Genomic DNA, 24,068 nt, shown 5'->3' with positions numbered 1-24,068 from the left:
GACCCAGATCGGCTGCGGGCCAGTTCCGTGTCCTGGACAAGTCTCTGTCTCTGTTTCCTCAGGCGGATAAGAGCTACTGCTTTGCAGGGTTCTGGTGAGGCCTGAAGGGGTTAACAGGAGGCTGTGCTCACAAAAGCATAGCACAGGCCTTATACCTGGGCAGGGCAATTGCCCTTCAAGCGGCTGATGCGGAAATTAATTTTTTAAATGGTCTCTTAAAAAAAAACCAACAAACTGGCCTCTGTGGAGCTTTTCTCAATTTCCATCTAGTTTGCACCTGCATTAAACTCCTCAGTCACGCTCCTTCCCCCCGTCCCGTTTCTGCCACTCCCGGGGGTATTTTTATGCATCTCCTGTCCAGCATCTCTAGAATGCTTCAGGACTGAACCTGGCACTGGATATAATCACTTTGATCGTAGACTGTATTTTTCCATGCTGACAGAACTTTCGTTTTGTTGCGACAGGGTCTTGTTATGTAGCTCAAACAGGTCTTGAACCAGCTAATCCTCCTGCCTCAGCCTTCTGCATGCTGGGGCTATAGTGTGAGCCATCATGCCTGATTCTAGTAGTTTTCCATTTCTTTTGGTGCGTGTACACCCATGTGTGTGTGCCTGGTGCCTATTTATTTCTGTCTTATCCCCACCCCCTTCAACCTGAGGCAAGGTCGCTCATTGAATCTGGAGCTAGGAGAGCAGCTAGCAAGTCCTAGTGATCTTCCTGTCACCAGTGCTGGGGGACAGGAGCAAGCCAGCACCATGCTCAGCTTTTTACAAAGGTTGTGGGGATTGGAGCCGGGTCCTACCCACTGAGCCGACTCCCCAGCCCTCTAGTGTATTTCCTTACACTTTGTACTCCGCATCCCAGCACATTAATAACGTGAGAATGTGGGAATGAGGAAGCCTTGGGCATTCTCTCTACTGTGCCTTTCAGCTTCCATACTTGAAAACAGGGCTAATTAAACTATTGTGAAAATTAAGAATAAAAGGACCGTGAAGATAGAAGGTGCTCATAATTCATTATCAGATGAGGTCATGCACGTGGAAGCATTTTGTAAATTACCGTCACGTATGCATGGTAATTAGTGTTGCTGATTTTCCTCTCAACGGAAGTGGAGGATGGTGAGACAGGTAGGCCAGAGCAACTCTGCTGACCTGGACGATGGCTTCCAGCCTGCTGGATGTTCCCATCTCAAGCCCACCTTCCTCCATCTCCTAGAGAGCCTAACACAGCTTGCTTCGGTCAGGGCAGAGTCTCTAGCTTTAAGGAGAATGAGCCTGTAGTGCAGGCTCTGTGGATGTTGGGCTGGAGGGTAGAGATGTGATCCAGAATAGCACTGTGGAATGCAATGCATGGTGGCAATCCAGGACCGCCAAGTGTTACTGCAGAAGAACCCTTAAAACAAAAACGATAAAGTGGTGACCAGAAGCAAGAACCACGAAAAGTAAGCCCTGTGGAAGGGTCACCCTGCCATCCAGAAACAAGGGTCTCCGAGCTCTTGAGACCACGTCTCAAACAAGGGCCCTCAAAGTGTCTTTAGAGCCCCAATGCCAGTGACACCTGGGGACTTGTTATAGATGCAGACCTACTAAGTCAGAATACAGAGTTGAATAAGGTCTCCCATTCACACTGTAGTAAGAGTGGCACTGACCACCAAAGCCTGACCCATCTCCTTCCCTTGGCCTCTCCCTGAAAGCGCAGAAGCTTGGCAGACACCTAGCCGTTCCTCTCTGGGGTAAGTGCACAGGAACTTTTATCTAGAACCCTCCTGACTCTCTCAGGTGCCGATGGAGTAGAAGATGCTGGTTTATAACAGTCCCTGCCTCCTAGGTGCGAAGATCGGACTGGGGATGAGCTATCATCAAAGACAACCTGGAAGCTAGGGAAAGATAATACGGGGTTGGGGTTTAATCTTTGACTTGGTCACAGGGCAGGGTGTCAGGCAGGCATCTCGCACGTGCCTGCTGAGTGACTGGATCATAGGCGGAGGACTCTGTCTCCCAGAATCTGTAAGACATCAGATACGACACTTGCATACTTCCTCCTCTTTCCTCGAGGAGCCCCCTGGATCACAGGCCCTGTGCTCTATTATATGAATTCCACCATTGCTAACAGACCTCAGGTTTCTGAGCATGTGCCATGTCCTCGCAGGACTTTACATATATTAACTTGCTCTTTTCTTTCCTGAGACACTGTCTCACCTCACTGTGTAGCTCCGGCTGTTCTGAAACTCACTCTGTAGAACAAACTGGCACTGAACTCCCAGAGATGCGCCTGCCTCTGCCTCCTGAGTGCTGGGATCATTAGCTTGTCTTGTCTGCACGAAGATCACAGTGTGACTTGCGTACTACTTTACTGTGCTCATTTTACAAGCGAGAAAATGGAGGCTCAAAGAGGCCAAACAACTGAACCCAGCCCCCAAGGCAGCGAGACCTATAGAGCCAGGAATAAACTTTGGCCGTGTAGTACCAGAATCCATTTTTCAGGCTTTCTAAATTTGAATCGCCATAGTGCACACACCTGCCTAAGATCTACCACATCGCTAGAACACTAGCTCTGGCCTGTCCAGGCTGATCATGCTGTGCACTCTTGGCTTCTTCCAGCCTCCCTAGGTCCCTCTGGTGCACAGCAGGGAATAGTGACCACTGCTCCTGTCTTCCCACTTTAGCAGAAACCAGCAGTGCGGGTTATAGACAGACAGCAGTCTGTCTGGGAGACCCCAAAGGCTCTCTTTCTCCACCCCCTCCACCATCCTGTCTAATAAGGGACTGCTCTGCACTTGCTGATTGAAATGTGTGGGAGGGAGCAGGAGCTATAAGCTTGTTGGAGTCAAACAACTTTCACCCTCCCTCCCCCACTCCAGCAAAAGAGACAGTCTTTTCAGAAGCACCTAGCAGGCATCACCAAGTGAAAACCCAAAGTTGCATCAATCACATTGAGGAAGAAAGGACTCCACCTTCCCACTCGCCATATATGGCATGTGAGTTTCAGCCAGGAACAGCCTTGCTTCCTGTTGGACACAGCCCCCAACAGCCCAGAGCAGCACAATGATAGGAAAACTCTGAGCAGACAACAATAAACCAAGGAATAAACAGTGCCTAGGCTTTTCTTCAAACCAGCATATGTGGCCGGGTGGGTGCTAGTGTTTGATTTATATTGCTATGCAACAGAGGGGAAGAACAAACAAAGGTGATTTCAGCGCTGCCAGGGCCGTACCCAGCGCTGTGACTGCAGCCCCTAAAGTTAGACCTGATAAAGGCAGGGCAGACACCAACGGTCAGATCAGAACTTAATGTAGTAGGGCCAGGGACCGGGCTCTAACTTTGGATTTTAAAGCATCCATCACTTAGTGTGAGTGCCACTGAGTTCCCTGGACCAGGAGCTTTGTGCTGCTTCTGAAAGGCCTGGCTGAATGTTTAGTAGTCTAGACACACAACTGAGGGGAACGTCAAGTCAGCTGCCTGGATGAGGCTCCAAAGGGATCTGTGACTCCAAGACCACAAAGCACATTCTACCGCTTCCCTGCCTGCCTCCTGGTCAGCTTCCAGCAGGATGGGAAGCATTGTCAACGGAGGGGGGGGGGGCGGAAGGAAGCGGGGACCCCATCCCTCGAAAGGTGGTTGGAGATGCTCAAGTCACAGCTGAAGTTTTCCTTCCAGGGAAAGCTCCACAATCAAGAAAGAAACTTTAGAAGCCAGGGCAGAGCTTCTGTGGAATCAGGTTCCCTTAGTGACAGGAAGTCAGGTGTGTGAATAATTTATCCCGTACAATCGACTTCCCCATGTTGTCAGCTGTTTCAGTGTGCTCTTTCACTTTCCCAGGAAGGCTTCCTGCACCTGCTGCTCACTCACGGCCCCGCCTCTCCCTGGGAGCCGCTGGGCCCTCCTAACTCTCTCCTGGACCCAGTTTGGGAGAGCAAAGTTCGACATCTACACAGCAAACAGACAGAGAGAGGCCGGCTCTTTGATAAAGTCACCGATTGATGTCTAAAAGTCAGGAAGGCCGTTCACATTCAGGCGTCTAACCTGAAGATTCATTAATTCACTCTATAGAGAGCGCCTCCTGTGTGCTGAGGCACCATTCTGTGTGCTGAGGGGAATGGCTCTGAAAACAACAGGAGAAAGAATTCTCTGTTCTCAGGGAGAAGTAAACTTTAGTGGGGAGAATACCCAAGTATGAGTTGAGAGGATAATGTATAGTGACCCAGCAAAGGAGTCACGTGCCAGCACTTGGCACACATACATAGTTTGCCAACAGTAAGGTGTCAGGAGAAAGACAGTTACTATTTATTGGATGCTTCCTGTGTGCCAGGAGGTTAGGAATAAAAATAAGGAATCACTTTAAGCCCCTACTATGTAGGACTGCCATAGGAAGGTGGGATCAGGTACTTCACACATTTCCTTTCTGCCGCAGCTCTGTCCCTCCGATTGTACAGATGAGCAAACTCGTCCTGGAAGTGGGACTAGCTTGCTCAGGCACACCCCCTCTGTCTGAGCACACATGCGATGCTTTGGATCTCTGCACTCAGGCTCCACGAATTTGTCACTCAGAGGTCTCACAATTCTTTGTTCTGTGCCTCAGCTGGTGGCTTGCCTTGGTCCACCCCCATCCTCCCAGCTCTTCAGGGGTTGAATGCCAATGTCTCCCAGGAGAAGTTTTTAGGTTTCTCATTGATACTGGGGTCGCTTCTCTGAACTCTGTACTTAGATCACATATAGGAAGAGCCACCTCTAACCTCTGACAGACTCTCAGACCTCACTGGACTCTTGCTCCTCTTCCTTGATGTGCTTATGACACAGTGGTGGGAAACTTGCCACTTGGTCACACTCCGCCTCACTTTGTTCTCGCCCAGCATGCACTGCTCTCATCAGCTCAGCTCCAGTAGCATCTTTGAGAACAGTGCTTTAAGCTAATAGACACCATCTGTTTACAGTGGTTCTGAACCATGCCTGTGGGGTTGGGTTACCTGGATGGTCTTTTAAGATAGCTTGCTGGGCCCTGCTCCCCCACCTCGCCACAGTATCTGATTCAGTAAGTCTGGCTTGAGGTGAGAATGCCCATTTCTGAAAAATTCCAAGGGGACACTGATGCTGTTGACCCAGGCGCCACACTCTGGGGACTGCAGCTTTGACGGGATCTCCCACAGGGTTAAGAGGGAGTAGGCAGCTTCAGAGTTCTGTCTCTGCCATTCAATGGCTGTGTGACCGATTTGAGTCTCTGTGTCTTCACATCTTAAAATGGGGGTGAGCCGCTTGCACACGAGCACTGTAGTGAGAAAGGGGTGTGAAGACAGATGTAGGGTGCCTAGCACTGTCCCTGACCCACTGCAAATGCTCAATACGTCTGGGGAAGCTGGCACAAGTGAGCGTTAAACCTAGCCTGAGATTTCGCTCCCGGGCTCACACGGAGCTCCGAATCTGCACCAGTGAGAAGGAAGGGTGTCAGCGTGGCACGCTCTCTATAATTAACAGCTTTTGAAATTAAGCCAGACTTCTAAAAAAAAATACAACACAAGAGTACTCGAAAATACTTCTTTCTGGAGTGTGACATATGCAAATGCCCAGGTGTACAAAAGCTATGTGTATTTTTAAAATTCAGGCAAAGCCCCCAGGTACCTCCTCCAAACTGTCCATTGCTGACCAATGTTGGTGTTGACCACGTGGTCTCTGAAGAGCTTGGAGCTGCTGGAGTCACCCAGGCTAATGGGTTGGAGCCCACCTTTCAATAATTAATTACTTATTGTCCAGACAACCTCCTCAGAGCACAGGGGATCACCATGGCTTCCAGTCCAGTAATTTCAAAGCATCGCTGCTCCTGCTGTTACCCACTTCCCCCAAAACAAGACTCGCGTCTCCCCTCAGGGTCTATCTGAGCAGCTACACTGGCTAGCATTCTATTAAGGGAAGGGCAGAAGGGACTGTGCAGAAAGGACCTCTGACGGTTCTCCAGGGCCTGGAGAACCTAACCATGCCCTGCTAACACAGGAGACTGGAGCCAGGACCCTTTCTCTGTCTGTCTCTCTGCATCTCTAACTGGAATGTTGCCAGGTCTACGCCACCCTGCAAAGTTGAATGAGCTCATTTCAGGAGTACTGGTTGTAGGCAGTTAGCCTGGGGGATGCTGCTGCCCTTCCCAAGCCCCTCCATTCTCCAACCCCTCATAGAACAGCACCTACCACTGTATCCAGCAGTATCCGCCCCCCCCCCATGCCCAAGAAAAAGGACGATCACCCCTCACTCCCCTAATTTTCGCTACTGTCCGTATTTTCCCAGCAAACCACCAGAGCCAGGCGGTGTGTCCGCACTCTTGGGATGGGGCGCCACCCCAGGCAGCCGCAGGGTAGGGATTTCCCTCCCCGTACCCTGACCGGGCAGCCGGGCTCCCCCACCCCCACCCCGAGCGGGCAGCGCGCGAAGGGGGTGTGTGTGTGCCTAGCGGGCTGCAGGTAGCGCCTGCCACCAGGGCCCAGCCCTCGGGATGAAGGTGCCCGCTGGGTCCCCGCACCTGGCGCCATCCGCCGGGCGATGCCACCGAGGATGATGGCTCCTCTCGGGGAAGCAAGGCACCGTGTCTTCTCACTGGCTCTGGTGGCTCAAGCTTCTCTCTGCCCTTTCCCCCTCCATCCGTCCCCTCCCTCTTTGTCTCCTTAGCGCCTCTGGAACACCCTGCCTTCCCCCAGGGCCCAACTCTATTGCGGTCACCTCCCTGGGGACCCCGGCCCCCTAGCTGGCCCGCCGGTTCGGGTCTCACCCAGAACAGCAGGTTGAAGCCGAGCAGTAGATACTTGATGCACCGCAGACCCCCGCGAAAGCGCCCCATACTGCGACCCCGGCAGCGGGCTCCCGATTCCCCTGGCCCGCGCCGAGCCCCGGGAGCGGCGGGCGCCGGCGGGAGGGGCGGGGCGGGTTGGAAGGGGCGTGACCTGTGGGCGTGGCTTGCGGGCGGGGACCCGGGACGCGAGCGGCCAGTTGGCCTGGGATGGGGAGTCCTAGGGTGGAGATCCGGGTCCCGCGCACCCGCTCCGGCCTCCCGGAGGTGGCACCACCTTTCTCCGCGCCGAAGGGCGAGGGTTCCTGTAGCTATCGGAGCATCTGTGCGAGAGCAGCGCCCACCCGTGAAGCGGGGTCCATTTAGTCAGCGCCGGGTGCCCAGACACCTTTGAGGCCCGCGGTCATGGTTGAAGTTATTCTCGGTGGCTATGAAAACATAAGAAGGTGACTTCAGGTGGTAAAGCTAAGTAGGACCTGAAGCCGGTAGACCCAGTGGCGAGGCGCCAGGCAGAGGATCCAGGGCTGCGGTTAATCAGAGTCCTCCAAGCGCGGAGGCCGCTGCTGGGTACCCTCCTTCCCGTCGCTGCGTTCCTAGAGGACTCTTACCTTAATAGGCAAGAACTGGGAGAAGGCGCACCAGGCGGCGGCCCTGCTCCCCATTCGGCCCAGCCCAGCCGGCCAGGCCAGCAAAGGGGAGTCAGACTTCCCACATTCTACCGGGTTTGACAGACTGGGGGCCTTGAGAGCACTCTAAATTCTCCGGGTCTAGATTGAGATGTGTAGATGGGGGTGGGGCGGGTTCTGTTTTGCTTTGTTTTTTATTAAGTTAGGTTACTGGTGAGAAGGCGGCACCCACTCCAGTTGACTAAGTGTGTCGTGTGTCTACAATATGTGGTGTCAGACGGCACGGGGGAGACAGGAAAGTGTAAAATCAGGGAGCTGGTGCATTAATTTAGCAACACTCTAAGTGCCAATTATAGGCCAGGCATAGTAGCAAGCCCCAGGGACAACAGAAGAAGCCAGGCACAGATCTGTAAGCAAATTATCTGAGCATGGTGGGTGCCTTAGGGGCTGGGTGAGAGCCTGGCCTCTGCCTTGACTAAGGAAGGCTTTTCCTAGGAAGAGTGGGCCAGCTCCTGACTTGTAAAAAGAGTCCCAGCAGAGAGAGAAGGAGGCGGGGGGGGGGGGGGGGGGGGGGGAGCGGTAGGGAGGAAGCACAGCCTAGCTCAGGAGCAGGAGTCAGAGAGATAGCCAAAGTAAGGGGAAGCGGGGAGGGAGAGCAAACTGCTGTGGGCAGGTGGCCGATTCATGTGCCGCAGCTGTCCCAAGTTCCTTGGGCCTCTCTTTCCCATCTCAATACGGAGACTGCCGTACCTGCTTTAAAAGAGTTGGGAAGCTCAAGGAGGTAAGATCTGTAAAGGGCCCGGATCAGTGAGGGGCGTGGAGTATGATAGAAGAGGTAGCCAGGACCTCACGACCAAGTCAGTCTCCACCATGTTCCCTCCTCGGCCTATATCAAATCTCTATCTTTGAATAGCTAGTGAATTTTGTTTATGAAAATGAGAAGAAAAATGAAAGCGCTGATTCTGGTAGCCACAGTGAGCTGGAGACGAAGACAGAAGCCATTAGTATGCAGAGGGGAAGCCCTCAGTTTCAGTCACACAGACTCTCTCTGTCACCTCTGTGTTGCTCTGAAAGGGGAACGAAATTAGTGAGTAGTCCCCGCTGCCCAGTAGGCATCCAGTAAATCAACGGGGAGCAGTGATGGTATTCTGTCGCGTTGTATCATATTGTTGAGTTTTATGTCTGTAATATCTAGAGATTATATATTCTGTCATTTCTGGGAACAGAACTTCTATTACGACATATAATAAATCTACTGTTCTTCCGCCCTGTAAGCCTTGTGCGTTTGTTAGAAACGTTGTATCACGGGCCTCCTGTAACACTCCTATCTGCAGTATACACTCAACCCATGTCTTAGCGACTTTTCCTGTTGCTGTGACAGAATAGCTCCACAAAAGCCAAGGATGAAGAGAAAGGGCTCACGTTAAGTCACAGTCCAGGGATGCAGTTCATGAAGTCACAGCGGCAGGAATTTGAGGCACGTTGTCTACACAGTATTCACAGTCAAGAAACGGAGAGTTATGAGTGCTTGGGCTTACCCCAGGCTCTCAAGCCAGGGAATGGTGCTACCCACAGTGGGCGCCCTTCTCACCTAATCAAGCTGCTCTGTCTCATGCTTGTCTAGAGACATGTCTCCAGGTGATTCTAGGACTCATCAAACCTTTGAGTGAGATTAATCCTAACAGTTCCCTTCACAAAGTTAGGTCTTAGGCTGCTTGGCAGGACTAGCTTCAGATAAGGGAGTCAGCTCTCCTCTCCTTAAGGCAAACCCATTTCCCTTGTAGCTCAGAAAATAAACTGGCAGGTGTTGTTGCTAATGAGAGGGGAGTGGTGGCTCCTAAGGACCAGTTGGTCTCTCTTCTCATCGTTGCTGCATGTGGATCTTTACTTGAAGTTGCTGTGTCCTTCTTGGTGCAAGGCTGGGGACAGATCGAACATTGTGGACAACAAAGCAGAACGCTGAAAAAAAAAATCTAGATTGTAGATGACATTTCTCTATCATCCAGTCAGCCAATTCCAAAGTTACTTTTAAGTCTACTTTTATTTTTTTAAATCTCCCTCCCTCCCCCCTCACTCTGTGTGCGTACTTGTGTCTGTGTGTGCAGGTATTCCTCAGAGGCCAGAAGAGAGTGTCATATCCCCTAAAGCTGGAGTTAGAGGTGGGTGTGAGTCCCCTGACATGGGTGGGTGTCAGGAGCAGAATTCAGGTCCTGTGGATATGCATGCAGCAAGCGCTTTTCACCACTTCTCCAGCTCTACTCTGGATTTTAGTGCTGTGTGTGTACCACATGTCTTTGTGGGTGAGAGCATCCTAGCTAATGACACATTTCAAGATGCATTATTATATCCAAGTAAAGGATTACTTTAAGTGTCAACACAGGACATTAGCCTTTAAACTGATCATCAGAGCCATCATTTCTGTCTTCTCCTGAACCCAGACATGGTGCCTGACCATGGTGCTCTAACATACTGGGACTATGAAGGATGATCAAGAGAACTGCAGACTTGCCTACTGGGACGCCATCAGACTGTGGGATCAGCAACACCACATCCCTACTTCCATCTTTCTTGCTAGGTAGGATAAATCCCTGCGTGTGTTGAACTCTGTGTCTGTTTTGGGAGCTGAGGTGGTCCCTCCCGATAGAGAAAAGACAATATATTCAGTTTTGGATCTGCGGAGTTTTGGATCTGGTGGGAACTATGATTGGGATCCTGGAGGGAGGTTTGTGACAGACAGTTAAGGTGACAGTTCACCAATCATCAGTTTTAACTTTTCTCAGACATGTGCTGAAAATAATTATGAAAAATATTTCCTTTTGCCCATTCCCTGCAATATTTTATTATGAGTATTTTCAGATGTACAGCAAAGTCAAAGTATTGGGCAGCAAACACATATCATCACTATCTAGATTCCAAAGCAAATATCCTGCTTTGGTTCCATTACTATCTGTACAGCTGTCTCCTTGGTAACCTCTTACTCGTTCTGCATTCCAAGTGTTTTCCCCCAAACTGTAGCATAAATGACATTAGAGTTCAAACATTTGCTTATGTTTTTTTTTTCCCTTAGTAAAATTAGCCTCCACAAAATGTTTAGACTTTAGGTATACCATTTGATAGCGCTCAGCAAATATCCAAACCCTTTCAGGGCACCGAGCATTGCCACCGACGAGGAAGTTCCGTGGGCTTCTTCCCAGGACACCTGTGCCCACATCTTTGGGGGGCGGCCTTGCTATGGTTTGCTTTCTCTGTCTGTTCTAGATTTGCACATAATTGACATTGTGCAGTACTTAGTCTCACACTTTTAAATTGACACCTAAACTTATTTTCTTGTAAGTTTGGATATTTTTAAAGGATGTCATTTCTGGTATACCTTAACTATTAAACATCCTAAAGAAAATGGTCACAATGCTTATTTCAATACCTGTGCTAGAAACCGCATGCCAGTGTGACCCGTCACCACTGTCATCCTTTTGAAAACACACGAACAAGCTCTTCTTGAACAGACTGGAATCTTACAGCGTTCCCCTTTCTTCTTGAACAATATTTTCAGCTAAGTCTAAAATAATGCATTTTAATGCTTCAAAGATTTTTCTTGAGTGTCTTTTTATACTTGTCTGGACAAAGGCGGTTATATGATGGTCAAAATGAATTACTTTTCTCTTGAGACCTGTAAGACGCGGAGTGTTAATTAGCTTCTTAGCGTTTGAGTTATCCTTCAAATTATTTTTAGTGTGCAGTTGACTAAAATAGCATACGGCTTTAAATGAGCAGACATTAAACGTCAAGGTAAGGTAGTACCGGCAATTGCTCTCTTTGGAGATGACACGTTTTTATCTTTGTTGATTTAGAAGTGGGCTTCAACACAGTGTCTTCATACACTATGTGTCACTATATTGGTTATCATCCTTTCCCTCCTCCACTGTCCCCATGGTCCCCTCTCTGTGTCCCTTCCCTTCCAGATGGTTCCTGTTCTTCTTCCACTGAGTCTCCTACTTTCTTATTAACGTATTCCGTTACCTATTTCCCACTTCCCCTAGATTCTTTGTTCTCATCTTATGAGTCCTTTGCTAGTTCATGACCCCCACACACATATACACAAATATATACCTGCATATATGTATACATATCATCTTAAATCTAGGCTCCACATACGAGGGAAACATGAGATTTGTCTTTCTGACTCTAGTTTGTTTTGATTAACATGGTGTTTTTCAGTTGCATCTATTTTTTCTGAAAATGTCATGTTGTCATTTTTCTCCGTGACTGTAAAACTTCAATTGATTCACATGCATATAAAGTACATTTTCTTTATCCATTCATATGGTGATAAACATCTAGGCTGCTTCCTTTTCTTGGCTCTTGGGGACAGTGCAGTAATAAACATAAGTGTCCAAATGTCTCTGTGCTATGTTGACCTGCCCAGTTTGCATTCCCAACAGCCCCAAAAGCGGTCCCCAACATACCTCTTCACTTGTTGGTGTGTGTTTCCTTGGTGATAGTCATTATGATTAGAGTTGAGATGGAATCTTAAAATAGGCTTAATTTATATTTCCCTGTTGGCTAAGGATATTGAACACCTTTCCCATTACTTATTGTATTAGTCCAAGTATTTATTGGCCATTTTGATGTCTTAGTTTTTGCTATCTATTCAGGTAATTGGCTCATTTACTAATTAAATGGCTTGGATTTTTTGTTTAATTTTTGCGGTTCTTTGTGTAGTCTAGTATTCTAGCTACAGATGCCTGGCCTGGTGAACAGAGGTAAACATTTTTCCTACTCTGCAGGTTCTCTCTTCACTGTGGTGACCTTTTTTTTCTGTGTAGAAGCTTTTGAGCTACATTTAACCCCATTTGCCAGTTATTAGAATTATGAAAACTCTTCCCTTGATGGAATTGGTGGGTTAGTGTTTTCTTCTATTAGTTCATGCATTTATGAATAGAAATTATTTGTTGCTAGTAACAGAGCAGAGCATTCAGCATAAATTCTCTTAGTATTTTCATAGTGGTTTGTTGCTGTTGTTTGAACAAAGTCTTGTTATGTGGCCCAGGTCGGCCCTGAACTTGTGACCTGCTGTCACGGAGTACTAGAATTATAGGTGTGGGAATCTGGGATTCCTTACGCTCCTTCCAGATCAAATGCCTCATCACAGATTTGTCTATTATTTAAAACTCTTATTATATTTTGTTGTTGTTATTCTCCTCTCCCTCCTCCTCCTTTTATTGTTTGAGACAGAGTTTCCCTACATGGTCCTTACTGGCCTGGTACTCACTACGTAGCTCAAACTGGTCTCGAGTTCACATACGCTCGCCTCTCTGTCCCAAGTGTTGGGATAAAAGGTGTGTACCACCTTGGGCAACAGACACTATTTTTAATGATCAATCCAATTGTTCAGTCATTCTTCAATCTTATTGAAAGCTTGGGGTTGTCACCCTATTACAGGAATATTTATTATTCGTGTTGTAGTTATTTCTCTCTTAACATCTACCACATTTTGCGAGTTGGTGGTCCAGGGAGTTTTATACCCTTGGGAAGTGTACCACAGTCAGGTTCAGGATGGGCAAGCAACAGCTCCTTAAAGAAGACACCTCTCCCACAGGCACAGTGCCAACCGCCTGTGGGGAGGAATACAGCTGGGAACGGGGGATCTAAACAGAGTCAGCTCTTGCTGAGCCATTAATGCTGCAGCTCCCTTGGGAAAGGGTCCCTCTGCCCTCAGATATACATTCCCCTAGACAGATGGCCATTTTGTCCAGGAGAATGGAGGCTGTGCCTGTGGAGATGGTGCCAAGTGACTTAAGAACAGCACCCTGAGTGGGTAGAGGAGGCACATCAGTCAGCCTTCCACCGTTACACCAGACATCTGAGGTCACCAGCTAATAAAGAGAACTCTTTGTTTTGTCTTACAGTGTTGATACGCCTTGAACAATTGGTCCCACGGCTTTGGGCCCGCAGTGAAGCATGCCTTAGTGAAAGCCCAGGACAGTGCAAAATCTCCCGCTTCAGCCAAGGACAAGACAGGAAGGGAGAAAGGAAGGGGGGTGCCATTATCCCTTTCCAGGAAGACCTGAAGATCCCTCAATAAACTCCACCCCACAATAGTACTGAGCGTGGGAACAAGACTTTCCAAGTGGATCTTGAGGGATGCGATGAGGGCTGTCACATCAACTCGGCTCTGGGCAGGTCATCAAGGGCTTATCTTACCCAGGTTAACTGATGGAAGAAAACCCACTTAACCTGGGGCAGGACCATCCCCTGTGCAGGGGTCCTGGACTGTACAAACTGGAGAAAGTGATCTGAGTCCCTGCACTGCTGTTTTGTGGCGGTGGGTGTGACCCGAGAAGCTGCTCTTGCTTCCATTCTTTTCTGAGTCATGTTGTTCTGTACCCTTGAACTCCGAGCCAAAATAAATCCTTTCTCCGTTCAGTTGTGTTCGCCGGGGTGTTTTATCCAAGTTACAGGAAAAGAAACCAAGACACAGGGCTATCCATACAAACCACAGTGAACACTTGAGGAGCCTGGGAAGAAGTGACCAAAGACGTAAGAGAAAACTCAGAAGAAAGCAGTGCCCCTGAGATTGAGTCAGGAGACTTTCTGGAAGGAGGGAGCTCACATTGTCCAATGCCTCCGCAATAACCAGCAAGTAACGGTTCATTGGGTTTGGTGACCTGGTGCTTCAGAGCACGGTGGCCTCGACAGCCTGGGCAAGGGCCTTTGTAGAAGGGCTGGGTGGGGCACAATGGATTGCATGAAGTTACATGATTGTACTTTCAAGAAGTCTAGCTGTGAGAGTGGTGGAGCAAGGTGGGATTGATTGATTGACTGATTGATTGATTGACTGATTTGACTGACTGATTTCCTTCTCAATGTGCAGAGGGAAGATATAGACCTTGGGAAAAAGAAGAGAACCAGGAATATAGCCAATGAGCATCAAGACAGGAGCATGGACACCGCTGGTTCATACGTAGAAACTGGAGGAAATAGGCAAAGGCAGACTGGTGGTGTTGCCTCACTTCCCCAAGTGTAACCCCTGAGCCCTTGGTGATCTGCTTTTGTGACCTGTGGAATTTTCTGCCTATTGTTTTAATGCCTTGTGGCCTATATGTTGTGTGATTTATTGTTTATTTTTGGTACAGATGTTTGTCTGTTTGTTTAGTGTGTTTGTACCCGTGAAGACACAGCACTATGCATATGCGGGCAGAGGCCAGCTTCCAAGAGTGGGTTCTCTTTTTCCATCACGTGGGCCCTGGTGTTAGATCGCCAGGCTTGGCACCTGTACTGTCCCTATTGTGTGATTTTTAAAAAGTAATTTAAAAACAAGGCAAAGTTGCTCATTTTCCTAGTAAGTTGTGGGGCAGTCTTGAGTTTGCAGCTGGAGTTGTGTTTCCCCCAAGAGAATTTTCTTGTCTTTCTGCAGATCATGTCAAGGCAGTGATACCACCGTCACTCAGACAGCAGATCCCTGGAGGGCTGGCTTGTGGTTGAGTTCTCAGGGAAGATTCCCTCACGCCCACCATCAAACCCAAACACAGGTGTTTCCTCGCCCTGTTTTGCACAGTGGGTTTGTTTCTTACCTTGAGAATGTAGCTCCTGGGCTGCGGCAGGTTTGGGTGGGGCATCCTAGCAGACTATTTTAGTAGGGTTTCAGGCTTAACCTCACAAACCCCAAGCTGTGGAAACTGTTAACGGAAACTCAGGGCAGAGGGCAGCTTTGCTGCCAGACTGCTTCCCAAGGTGCCTACTTTCACTTCATTTTGGCCTTTGTAGATTCTCTTCCTTTTGTGGTGGCTCCGCAGTGTGTGTGTGTGTGTGTGTGTGTGTGTATGGTGTGTGTGAAGTGAGTGTGTATGTATATGTGTGTGTGAGGTGTGTGTGTATGTATATGTGTATGTGAGTTATGTGTATGTGTGTACATATGTGTGAGGTGTGTGTATGTAGATGAGTGTGTGAGGTGTGTATATGTGTGTGTGTGTGTGTGTGTGTATGAAGTGCTGATTTATTTCACACAACATTTTGAATTTAACAGAGGAGATATGTCAGATGGCCTGTGTACCTTCCTGCTAAGCAAGGCAGCCGGGTGGCCTGCTGTCATAACTCTAGTTTTGATAATCAGGTCACGGGTAGTTTCGACTGCCCAGTTTGCCACTGTTGCTATGTTGCTGGAAAACAGTCTGTGGGCTTGGGGTTTCTAAACCAACCATTTTATGGATGCCCAGAGGAGGAAGGAAAGCAAGGGCCTGGGTTTGCTGATTACACGGCGTCACCATGGTCACCGGTTGCTGGGCTCTTCTTTGCAATCTTTTTCCAGCGGCATTCAGGCTTCCTTTTGCCATTTTTTTAAGCTTCTGGTATTTGCTGCTGAGAGAAAGGATTGTTTATATGTGTGTGGGGACAGGTGGGCCAAGAGGCGGGGCAAAGACTCAGGAGAAAGAGACACAGAAGCAGAATGATCTGGAAGGCTCGGACAGACAGACAGACAGACAGACAGACAGACAGACAGACAGACAGACAGTGAGGGAATAACCGGCCTACTTTACTTTCACTTTTGCAAGGGCAGAGAGGGGAAGAACAGAATGCACTCAGGTCTGAGTACTAAATCTAAATATTTATTTTGCCTTGTAGGCGATTCCCATTGGAATCATACGGATTAAAAAGGCACCTTTAAAAATGACAGAATATGGACCAGCGAGACGGCTCTGTGAGCAAAGGCACTTGCTGCCAAACCTGATGACCCGAGTTTGACCCTCAGGACCCACATGGTGGGAAGAGAGAAATGACTCCCATGAGTGGTCCTCTGACCTCCACGCATCCTCTCTACATTAAATAAATAAAAAAGCAATAGGGACTAAGAATACAGAATAATTTTAGTATGATTTTGTTCTTGTGCATAAGTTTCAATTTTAGCCTCAAAGACCAAGACTAAGATTATCAGTGTCTAAGAATGCCTGTGTGTGCAAGGCATTGCGTCTTTATGCAGGAAATCCACTCTAGAGAACTGGATTACGTGGTTATGAAAGATTCAAGGTCTTCCCCAACCTGCCGAGCCGGGAGAGCACAATACATAGATCTCCTTTAGGTCCAGTGGCCTGAGCACCAGGAGACCCCACGGTATAAGCTCTAGACTGAAAGTCTGGAGGCTTGAGACACACTGGGAGCACAGCTTCCTGCCAAACACAGACACCCGTGCCCCCAGAACCTAGCCAGGCTTAGGTGAGCTAACCTGCAGACGTTGGCCGAAGCTCATGAGTGAGAAGAGGTTTTTGTTTTCAGTCACTGATTTTTGGGTGGAGCTGTTGGGTGGCGATTACTAACTTACTGAACGCCATACAGGAAGATGTCTGGAAAATTTCTTAATTTATCTTGGCCGAAAGCCTGAGAAGTGATTAGATAAGAAAATGGGTTCTGTAAGCTCACTGCAAACTGTCCACATGCCCTAAGAGCTGTGCTAAGGTGGTGAGCCTTTATGCACGTAAGACACAAAGAAAGTGAAGCTTCTAATCACAGAGTGGAAGGGGGTGTCTATAATTACTCAACTAATGGTGATGATATCCCCAAAAAGCCCCCAACCGGACAAAAATAAAAAGCAGAAAGTAGTGTCCATGGGGTCTGCATCTGGTGCTGTAACCAAATGTAGATCAAACGTATTTTTTTTTTTATAAAAATGGTGTCTGTATTGCACAGATATAGATGTCTCGTGCCAGCCTTTGAGACCACGACATGGCAACCGCTGTGTAGTGTCTATCTGTGTTTGGTGGTATAAATAATCTTGAGATGATTTCAAGGATGTGGGAAGATGCGTGCAGATTGTATGCAAATAAGCCATTTCCCATAGACACTCGGGTATTTGTGGAGTTGGGCATTTTCAGGAGGTTGTGGGATCCCGGAATCTGCACTGAATATGAAGGGAACACTATCTCCAGAATATTTGAAGAATTCCTGCACAGAAATTAAAGGCAAGGAACTCCATTTTAAAGAGAGTAAAAGCCTTAAGAAACGTTTGACAAGAGGGAGAATCCAAACAGACAGCAGTCAGATGTTTTCCCAATCTCAGAGAACAGAGAGCTAGACAACAAGACCCTAATTGCAAGGTGGCAGCCTAGGGCTCAATACTCAAGTATGGCTTGTGAGAAAATTCCAGTCTCAAGGCTCACCCAGAAACATAAGAAACAGGATGCACAAGGCTAGCCCAGAAACTCAAGAAACGGAACGCCTGGCATGAGTTACCAAACATGCGCTGAGATGTGCAGCATCGCAGGCCGCCCCCCCCCCCCACACCTCCTGGCAGTGGTGTTTTCTCTGGGCAGTCAGAAGAAGAGTTTCATCCTGGGGTTAGTATAAGGCACAGAGAATATTGCAGGAGGTAATGGGCCAAAGAGAGCAAGGAAACTCACCTGCAGCATGAAAATACTGGCTATGTCTACATAAAGCCTTTCCTTTGTTTTATGATGTGGCAGCCACGTGTTTGGGGGAAAGGCTGCCACCATCCACCTGTGGGGACGGAATGTGGTAGGCCTGAGCCACCGACCACGGTCCCTCTTCACTGGCCACAGATGGGAATATTCAGCCTTCCGATTTGTAAATTCAATCAATTGGGAATAAAAGTGTTTATAATAATTTAATAAGTAAAGGTTTCTTTCTTGTCATTCCCTAAATTCTGTAACAACTACATACATAGCACTGACATTGCATTGGGTATTATATGTAATCTGAGAATGATTTAAAGCATACGGTTACATGCAAATACCATTTTATTAGATACCTGCAGATGTTTTTAAGACTTGTTTTTATTCTATGTTAATGACCATTTTATCTACATGTATGTTAGTGCACTACATGCATGCTTGGCGCCCTCAGAGATTAGAAGAGGGTTTGAATCCCCTGGAACTTGACTTACAGATGATTGTGAGCTGCCATGGGGGCGCGGGGAATGGAGCCTTGGTCCTCTGAACCACTGAGTCATCTTCCCAGTCCCCCATCTGTTGATTTCTATACCGGGGGTCCTGGAACCTCATCCTGAAGACACAAGTACAGACGAGAAGATCTGTCAGTTCATGGAGGTCAAGTCACAGTTTATTAGTTAGCTCCTCACGATAACATGCATGGGAAATATTTGGACAATAACAATAATATTGCTTTCGATAAGGAAAAGTAAAAAATTAAGATAACTGGTCCATCAATAGTCAGGAACCAGTCACAGAAATGGCACACAGATATGACAGAAGCCATTAGCAGGGAGGAAGGTGCCGCTTCATGGTGGGAGATTCATTTTGAGGAGTCGGTTCAGCCTTTCCTTCTCTTGTTCTTAACGTATACTCAGCTCTTTTCCCTTTAGATGTGTGTGTGTGTGTGTGTGTGTGTGTGTGTGTGAGTGAGTGAGTGAGAGAGAGAGAGACAGAGAGAGAGACAGAGAGACAGACACATTCAGGGAATGTGTCTCCCAGGACGCAAATGGAGATGCCCTGTTTCCCAGTAATGCCCACCTATTGCACAGCTTTTATCTTCAGAGCTTTCACAATGTCTACAGAGAGAGAGAAAGAGAGAGAGACAGACAGAGAGAGAGATGTACAGGTTCATGCACCCTCACATGGAGACCAGAGGAAGCTGTCTGGAGCCCTGCTCAACACACTTCATTTTATCACCCCGAGACAGGGTTTCTCACTGACTTTGGAGCTAGGCTGGCAGCCAGCAAACTGAGTGATCTTCCTATCTCTGCCCACCCTGGCTGAAGACACTGGCGTTACAGGCATGTGTGAGCATGCCTGAATTTTCACGAGGATTCTGGAGCCTTGAACTCGAGTCCTCATGCTTGCACGGCAGGCCCTCTGGCCCACAGAGCCATCTCCACGTCCCACATTCTCTAGGTTCTTGTAAATTCATCAGCTCGCTTCGCATGGGAGTGGCATGTTTGGAAATGACAGGCGTGCTGAAAAGCAGGCATCTCTAGATTCTGGCAGTGACGTTTTGAACATTTGACACATTACCTATCACAGCTTCATCTATCTTTAGAATCAAACGTTCTTACTGCACCAAAAAGCTCTCATTTAAATGCAGCCAAGGAAGTCTCCATGAGAACAGAGGGATGTTTTCCAGGAATGTTAAGGTGGAGTCTCCGACCTGCGCAAAGACACGGGAACTGGACTTCAGGGAATGTGTCTCCCAGGACGCAAATGGAAATGCCCTGTTTCTCAGTAATGCCCAACTATTGCATAGCTTTTATCTTCAGAGCTTTCACAATGTCTACTTTCTCTGAGGCATTGTGGGTTTCTTAACATATTGCAATCCACATTAAAATGTTCGTCTTGTGAGAACTACATGTTGAATTAGCACATTTTGGGCAAAGCTTGCCAATTCAGGAAGGAAATTGCCTTGCCATCCTAACGGGTAGATCTTCTGGAAAGACGTGGTTCTTGGTCAACTGGGGCACCACCTTCCTCTGGGCCCATTTGTAGACCCCACAATTGAGTTTCCTTGGTGTGTTGTCCCGCAGAATCTCATCGACAGTCCGCAGAGACAGCTTCTCTATGCTCCCTAAAGAAGGGAGCACTTGCGGGCCAGCCTCCATCCTCGGTGGATGAGCGTAGCAGTAACTTTGATGACTTGGTAGGATTCTTCGTCACTTTCTCCTGCCATTTCTTCCCATGTTTGACGGCTTAGATATTTCATGTGATTGCTCTCTCTTCGAAAGCTACAGATGAGACAGAGAACAAAGCCTGGGGGAGAGCTTTTATGATGTGTGGCCTCATTTAAGGTGCCATCTGGAAGCTTCTTTCTCTACTTCTCTCCCAACCTTCCAGAGGGCCTGTCCCCTTGACAAATTGCAGCCAGAAATAGATCACTTGCTCAGTAAGACCCCTGGAACCTCTAGCTTGAACCTGATGACCCTATAGACGTTTCTTTAGAACCCGCGGGAGACATTTGATAGGCACTCTTTACCTTGTGGCGCTAAAGAGAGAAATTGGAGTGATATGTATATATGTATACCGGACAAGTCAGCGTTCTACCACAGAGCCATACCTCAAGCTCCTGATGAGTAAGGTTTTCTTTTTTCTTCTCTTCTCTTTTCCTTTTTTTTTCTTTTCTTTTTTTTTTTTTTTTTTTTTTGGTTTTTCAAAACAGGGTTTCTCTGTAGCTTTGGAGCCTGTCCTGGAACTAGCTCTTGTAGACTAGGCTGACCTCAAACTCACAGAGATCTGCCTGTCTCTGCCTTCCGAGTGCTGGGATTAAAGTTGTGTGCCACCACCACCCGGCCCATGAGTAAGTTTTTGTCTAGAATTCCTTCTAAATTCTTTGGGAATATCACCCGGTTTCTTTGTGACTTCCCTTGGGGGAAAAAACCCCTTCTCTCTCGGAAGCTGTTTTATTGAGAAACCGTCAGTCTAAGAGTGTCGTCTGGCTGCAGTGAAGTGGGCGGGCAAGCCAAGCTCTGTGCCTGCAGATTTGCCCCCTGGAGAGCTGGAATCTTGAGAGAAGTGACTGAGGACTCGAGAGTAATGGAGCTGTTTTGTCTACCAAGAGTGAGCCCTTCCTGGCTGTGCCAGTTCATGGCATAGCCTTTGCCTCTGCCCTTCTCAGGGCCTTCCCTCTGGTGTAAACTATCTTCTTCCAATATACTAGCTTTATACTGAAGTCAACCAGACTTGTTCCCATTGTTATGTCCAAGGAACCCATCTCCTATTCTCTTTTCTGTCTTTTCTAGGCTCCACCTTCATAAAGGCTCTTTAACAGCATTGAAGCTCAACAAAATACCGTGAACCAGAGAACTTGCAAACCATGGCTGTCATTTCTCATATTTCTAGAGGCGTCCAGAGGAAGACCATGATTAGACACCAGTAGATTTGGTGCCTGGTGAGGCTCCTGTCTCAGAGTGACATTTTCTAGCTCACATACTGGAAGGGATGAACTACCTTTCTGATGTCCTTTATGATGGCTCTAGTCACATTCCTGAGGGACCCTCTCACACCCCCAAAAGCTCCCTCTCACTATGCTCACACTGGTGCTTACTTTTCAGCATAAGAATTTTTTTGTTTAGTTTAGTTTTGTTTTTTTGAGACAGGGTTTCTCTGTAGCTTTGGAATCTGTCCTGGAACTCCCTCTGTAGACCAGTCCAGCATCGAACTCATAGAGATCCACCTGCCTCTGTCTCCCAAGTGCTGGGATTAAAGGTGTGTTCTACCACCACTCAGCCTGCATATGAATTTTGAAAAAAACTCAGAATCCAACCACAGCCTACAAGATCCAGACTGGTCTGGTTACTAGCAGCCTCCCCATTACCCTTTCTCTGTGTCTCCCAAGACTTCTTGCCCTCTTCACCTCCCTTGAGAATTGAGCACTTACTGCTGGGTTTTTGCGCATGCTCCCTTGTGCCTGTGGAGTTCCTTGAGTGGGCCTCAAGCATTCTTCCCAGCTGCGGGCCCAGTTCCATGGGTTAGAAGCTTTCCCGGTACACACCTGAGGTGTCTCTATCATAGCACGTATCTCAGCTTGTGATTGTAGTCAGCTGCCTGTGTGCGCTGTTTTCACACCCACACATCCAATCAGCAATGGATCAAAAGCATTTTGAACAACAGCCTGTGACAGGACTGAACACAGACGTACTTTCTTTCCCTGCCATTATTCCCAGCCCCTCCCCCCACCAAATCTCTACAGCACTCACAGTGCAATCTCAAGATGATTTGGAGCGTCTGGGAGGAGGTGTCCAGTTATGGGAACACCATGCCGCTTTACAGGTGAGACTTGAGTACCCACAGACTCGGTGTCTGCAGGGATCCTGGAGCCAGTGCCCCCATGGATACTGAAGGATGACTGTGTGTACCTCTGTGTGATTATCTGATCCTTGCTTGTCCGCCTTGCTCGCTGATAAGCTCCTCAGAAGTGTATCCATGTGTTTTCTCTGTGACTGTATTCTGACACGGCACCTGGCATGCACAAAACGTTTTCTGGAATAAATGCATTTGAAAACTTATGTCTCACCTGGCTTCTTCTCTCATGAAGAGTTCTCTCCTGCCTCTGTTCTCCTGAGGGCATTTGTCCGTAGTGGGCAGTGAAGTAGATGGCTTGATCAGACATGCAATCACAGTTCCAACTAACATGTTTTCCTCCTTCTGACCCATCCTGTCCCCTTTGGATTCCATCCTTTCTGAGTTGGTCGTAATCTCCTATGGAGACCCATCTCGTGATGGCATTATCATGTCCTTAAACGTTGGAACTGGGAGTTATGAAGAGTCATTTTTTTCCTGTTTTTTTTTTTCCTGAGTAGCTAGGTGGGTGGACTTTGACTAATTTATTTACAGTCCTAGAATCTTAGTTTCTTCATATTTGAAAGGGTAGTGAAATGTGCCCTGCTGAGTATTACCCAGTTCTGGTAAAAATGCAAAGAGACATGACTACCAAAGCAATCAGAAAGTTGCTAAGTGAGCATAAAATCTAAAATATATTTATCATCATTTTATGACTTTTGAGATTTGCTACAATGCCTGGCCATCGCGGGCACTCTCAATTACTGGAGTGCTGTAACCTATTATTTAATGTGGCAAGGGGATATGGTATGATACGCGTCACCGTGAAGGAGCTGCTAAAAGCCAAACTCGGGTATGATGTCATCTCATTTCATCCTCCCACTCATTTGACGAAGTGGAAACTGAGGCTAGGAATGGCTAATATTCAAGGCCACACAGCGTACAAGATTGAACCCAGGACATGAGCTTCAAAGCCTGTGCTCTCGTGGGGTTCCCCCCGGCCTCCCTCCCTTGCACATCCTTCTCCGAGCCATGCCTCTCGTGCCCCAGGCTTCTTATTTGTCATCGAACGCATTAATATTTATATCCCTTTCACAGAGGAGGAAGTGGCTGCACACAGAGAGAGCCTGGACTTTCAGTTCCAGGTAGAACACTTCCACCTACTGCAATGATCGCAGAAAGGGATGCCTGGGGTTTAAATGTGAGGGATTTGAACATCAGCAAGCCGATATTCCAGGCTGAGCTGGAAGAAGTCGTTTCACTTCCTTCCTGAGGGTTTTTGCCTCTTCCGAGCTTGGGGTGGCCCTGACCTGAGGGAGCTCAGCTACCGGCGAAAGAAGGAGGAAACAGATTGTTGCCAGGTGTGGCTGTCTGGACTGTGAGAGGACTGGCGACCAGCGTCACCCTAAGGTCCGCCTGGATTTTCCCAGGTGACATTTGCTTAACTCAGGGGTCAGTAATCTGGGCTGCAACATCCACTAAACCTGGGCCTGAGCTGCCTGCATCACCAGCCGGTTTGTTTTCCAGCTCTTTCCTAGGTATCATTTCCTGGCTATTTCTTTGGCAGCTTCCTCTGCACTGGCAGGGTTTATCAGGTATTGGCGCCTCCTGCTGTCGGAGAGCAGCTTTGCAAGGACTTAGCCAGTCTTGTCTTTCAAGAACTAGGACCACAGTCTGAGAGTGCGTTTTCTCAGGTCTCCTCTACCTGCCATTGACTGCTCATTGACTGTCCGCGTGACTGGGTCCCTGCAAGATCCCCAGAGCCGGAATAGCTCACTTTACACTGATGTTTGTGCGTTGAGGGAGTCTGTTTATGAAGTGCCCAAAGGTGGCTTAGCACCCTACGCTGACTTCTGAGAACATGGGAGGTTACAGGCATTGTTGGTAGGCCACCTCATAAACTCCTGGGTCTCCTTCAACTAGCACTGGTCCTTCTGATCATGGT

The 24,068-nt window shown here is 48.0% G+C and overlaps 1 protein-coding gene and 1 long non-coding RNA gene across 3 annotated transcripts in view; one reads left to right on the top strand and one right to left on the bottom strand.

Moving 5' to 3' along the window:
* The window catches only part of Tspan2 (tetraspanin 2), a 42,774-nt gene extending 35,889 nt beyond the window's left edge, over positions 1-6,885 (bottom strand). Inside the window, exon 1 of the mRNA XM_038311268.1 lies at positions 6,748-6,885. Within this exon, the coding sequence (XP_038167196.1) occupies positions 6,748-6,816 (69 nt within the window). The 5' untranslated portion in view covers positions 6,817-6,885. The remainder of the gene's footprint in view (positions 1-6,747) is intronic.
* Positions 6,886-6,970: 85 nt separating this feature from the next.
* On the top strand, positions 6,971-10,941 carry LOC119801115. 2 transcript variants are annotated; one of them, XR_005283142.1, is made up of 4 exons: positions 6,971-7,211; positions 9,497-9,550; positions 9,830-9,966; positions 10,822-10,941. It is a non-coding gene; the product is annotated as an uncharacterized LOC119801115 (long non-coding RNA). The 2 variants fall into 2 exon arrangements; XR_005283141.1 differs by lacking the exon at positions 6,971-7,211 and adding an exon at positions 8,015-8,172.
* The last annotated feature ends 13,127 nt before the right edge of the window (positions 10,942-24,068 follow it).

Source organism: Arvicola amphibius, chromosome 14, assembly GCF_903992535.2.
Source record: "Arvicola amphibius chromosome 14, mArvAmp1.2, whole genome shotgun sequence".
Taxonomy (NCBI): domain Eukaryota; kingdom Metazoa; phylum Chordata; class Mammalia; order Rodentia; family Cricetidae; genus Arvicola; species Arvicola amphibius.
This window is presented reverse-complemented; position numbering and strand designations above follow the sequence as displayed.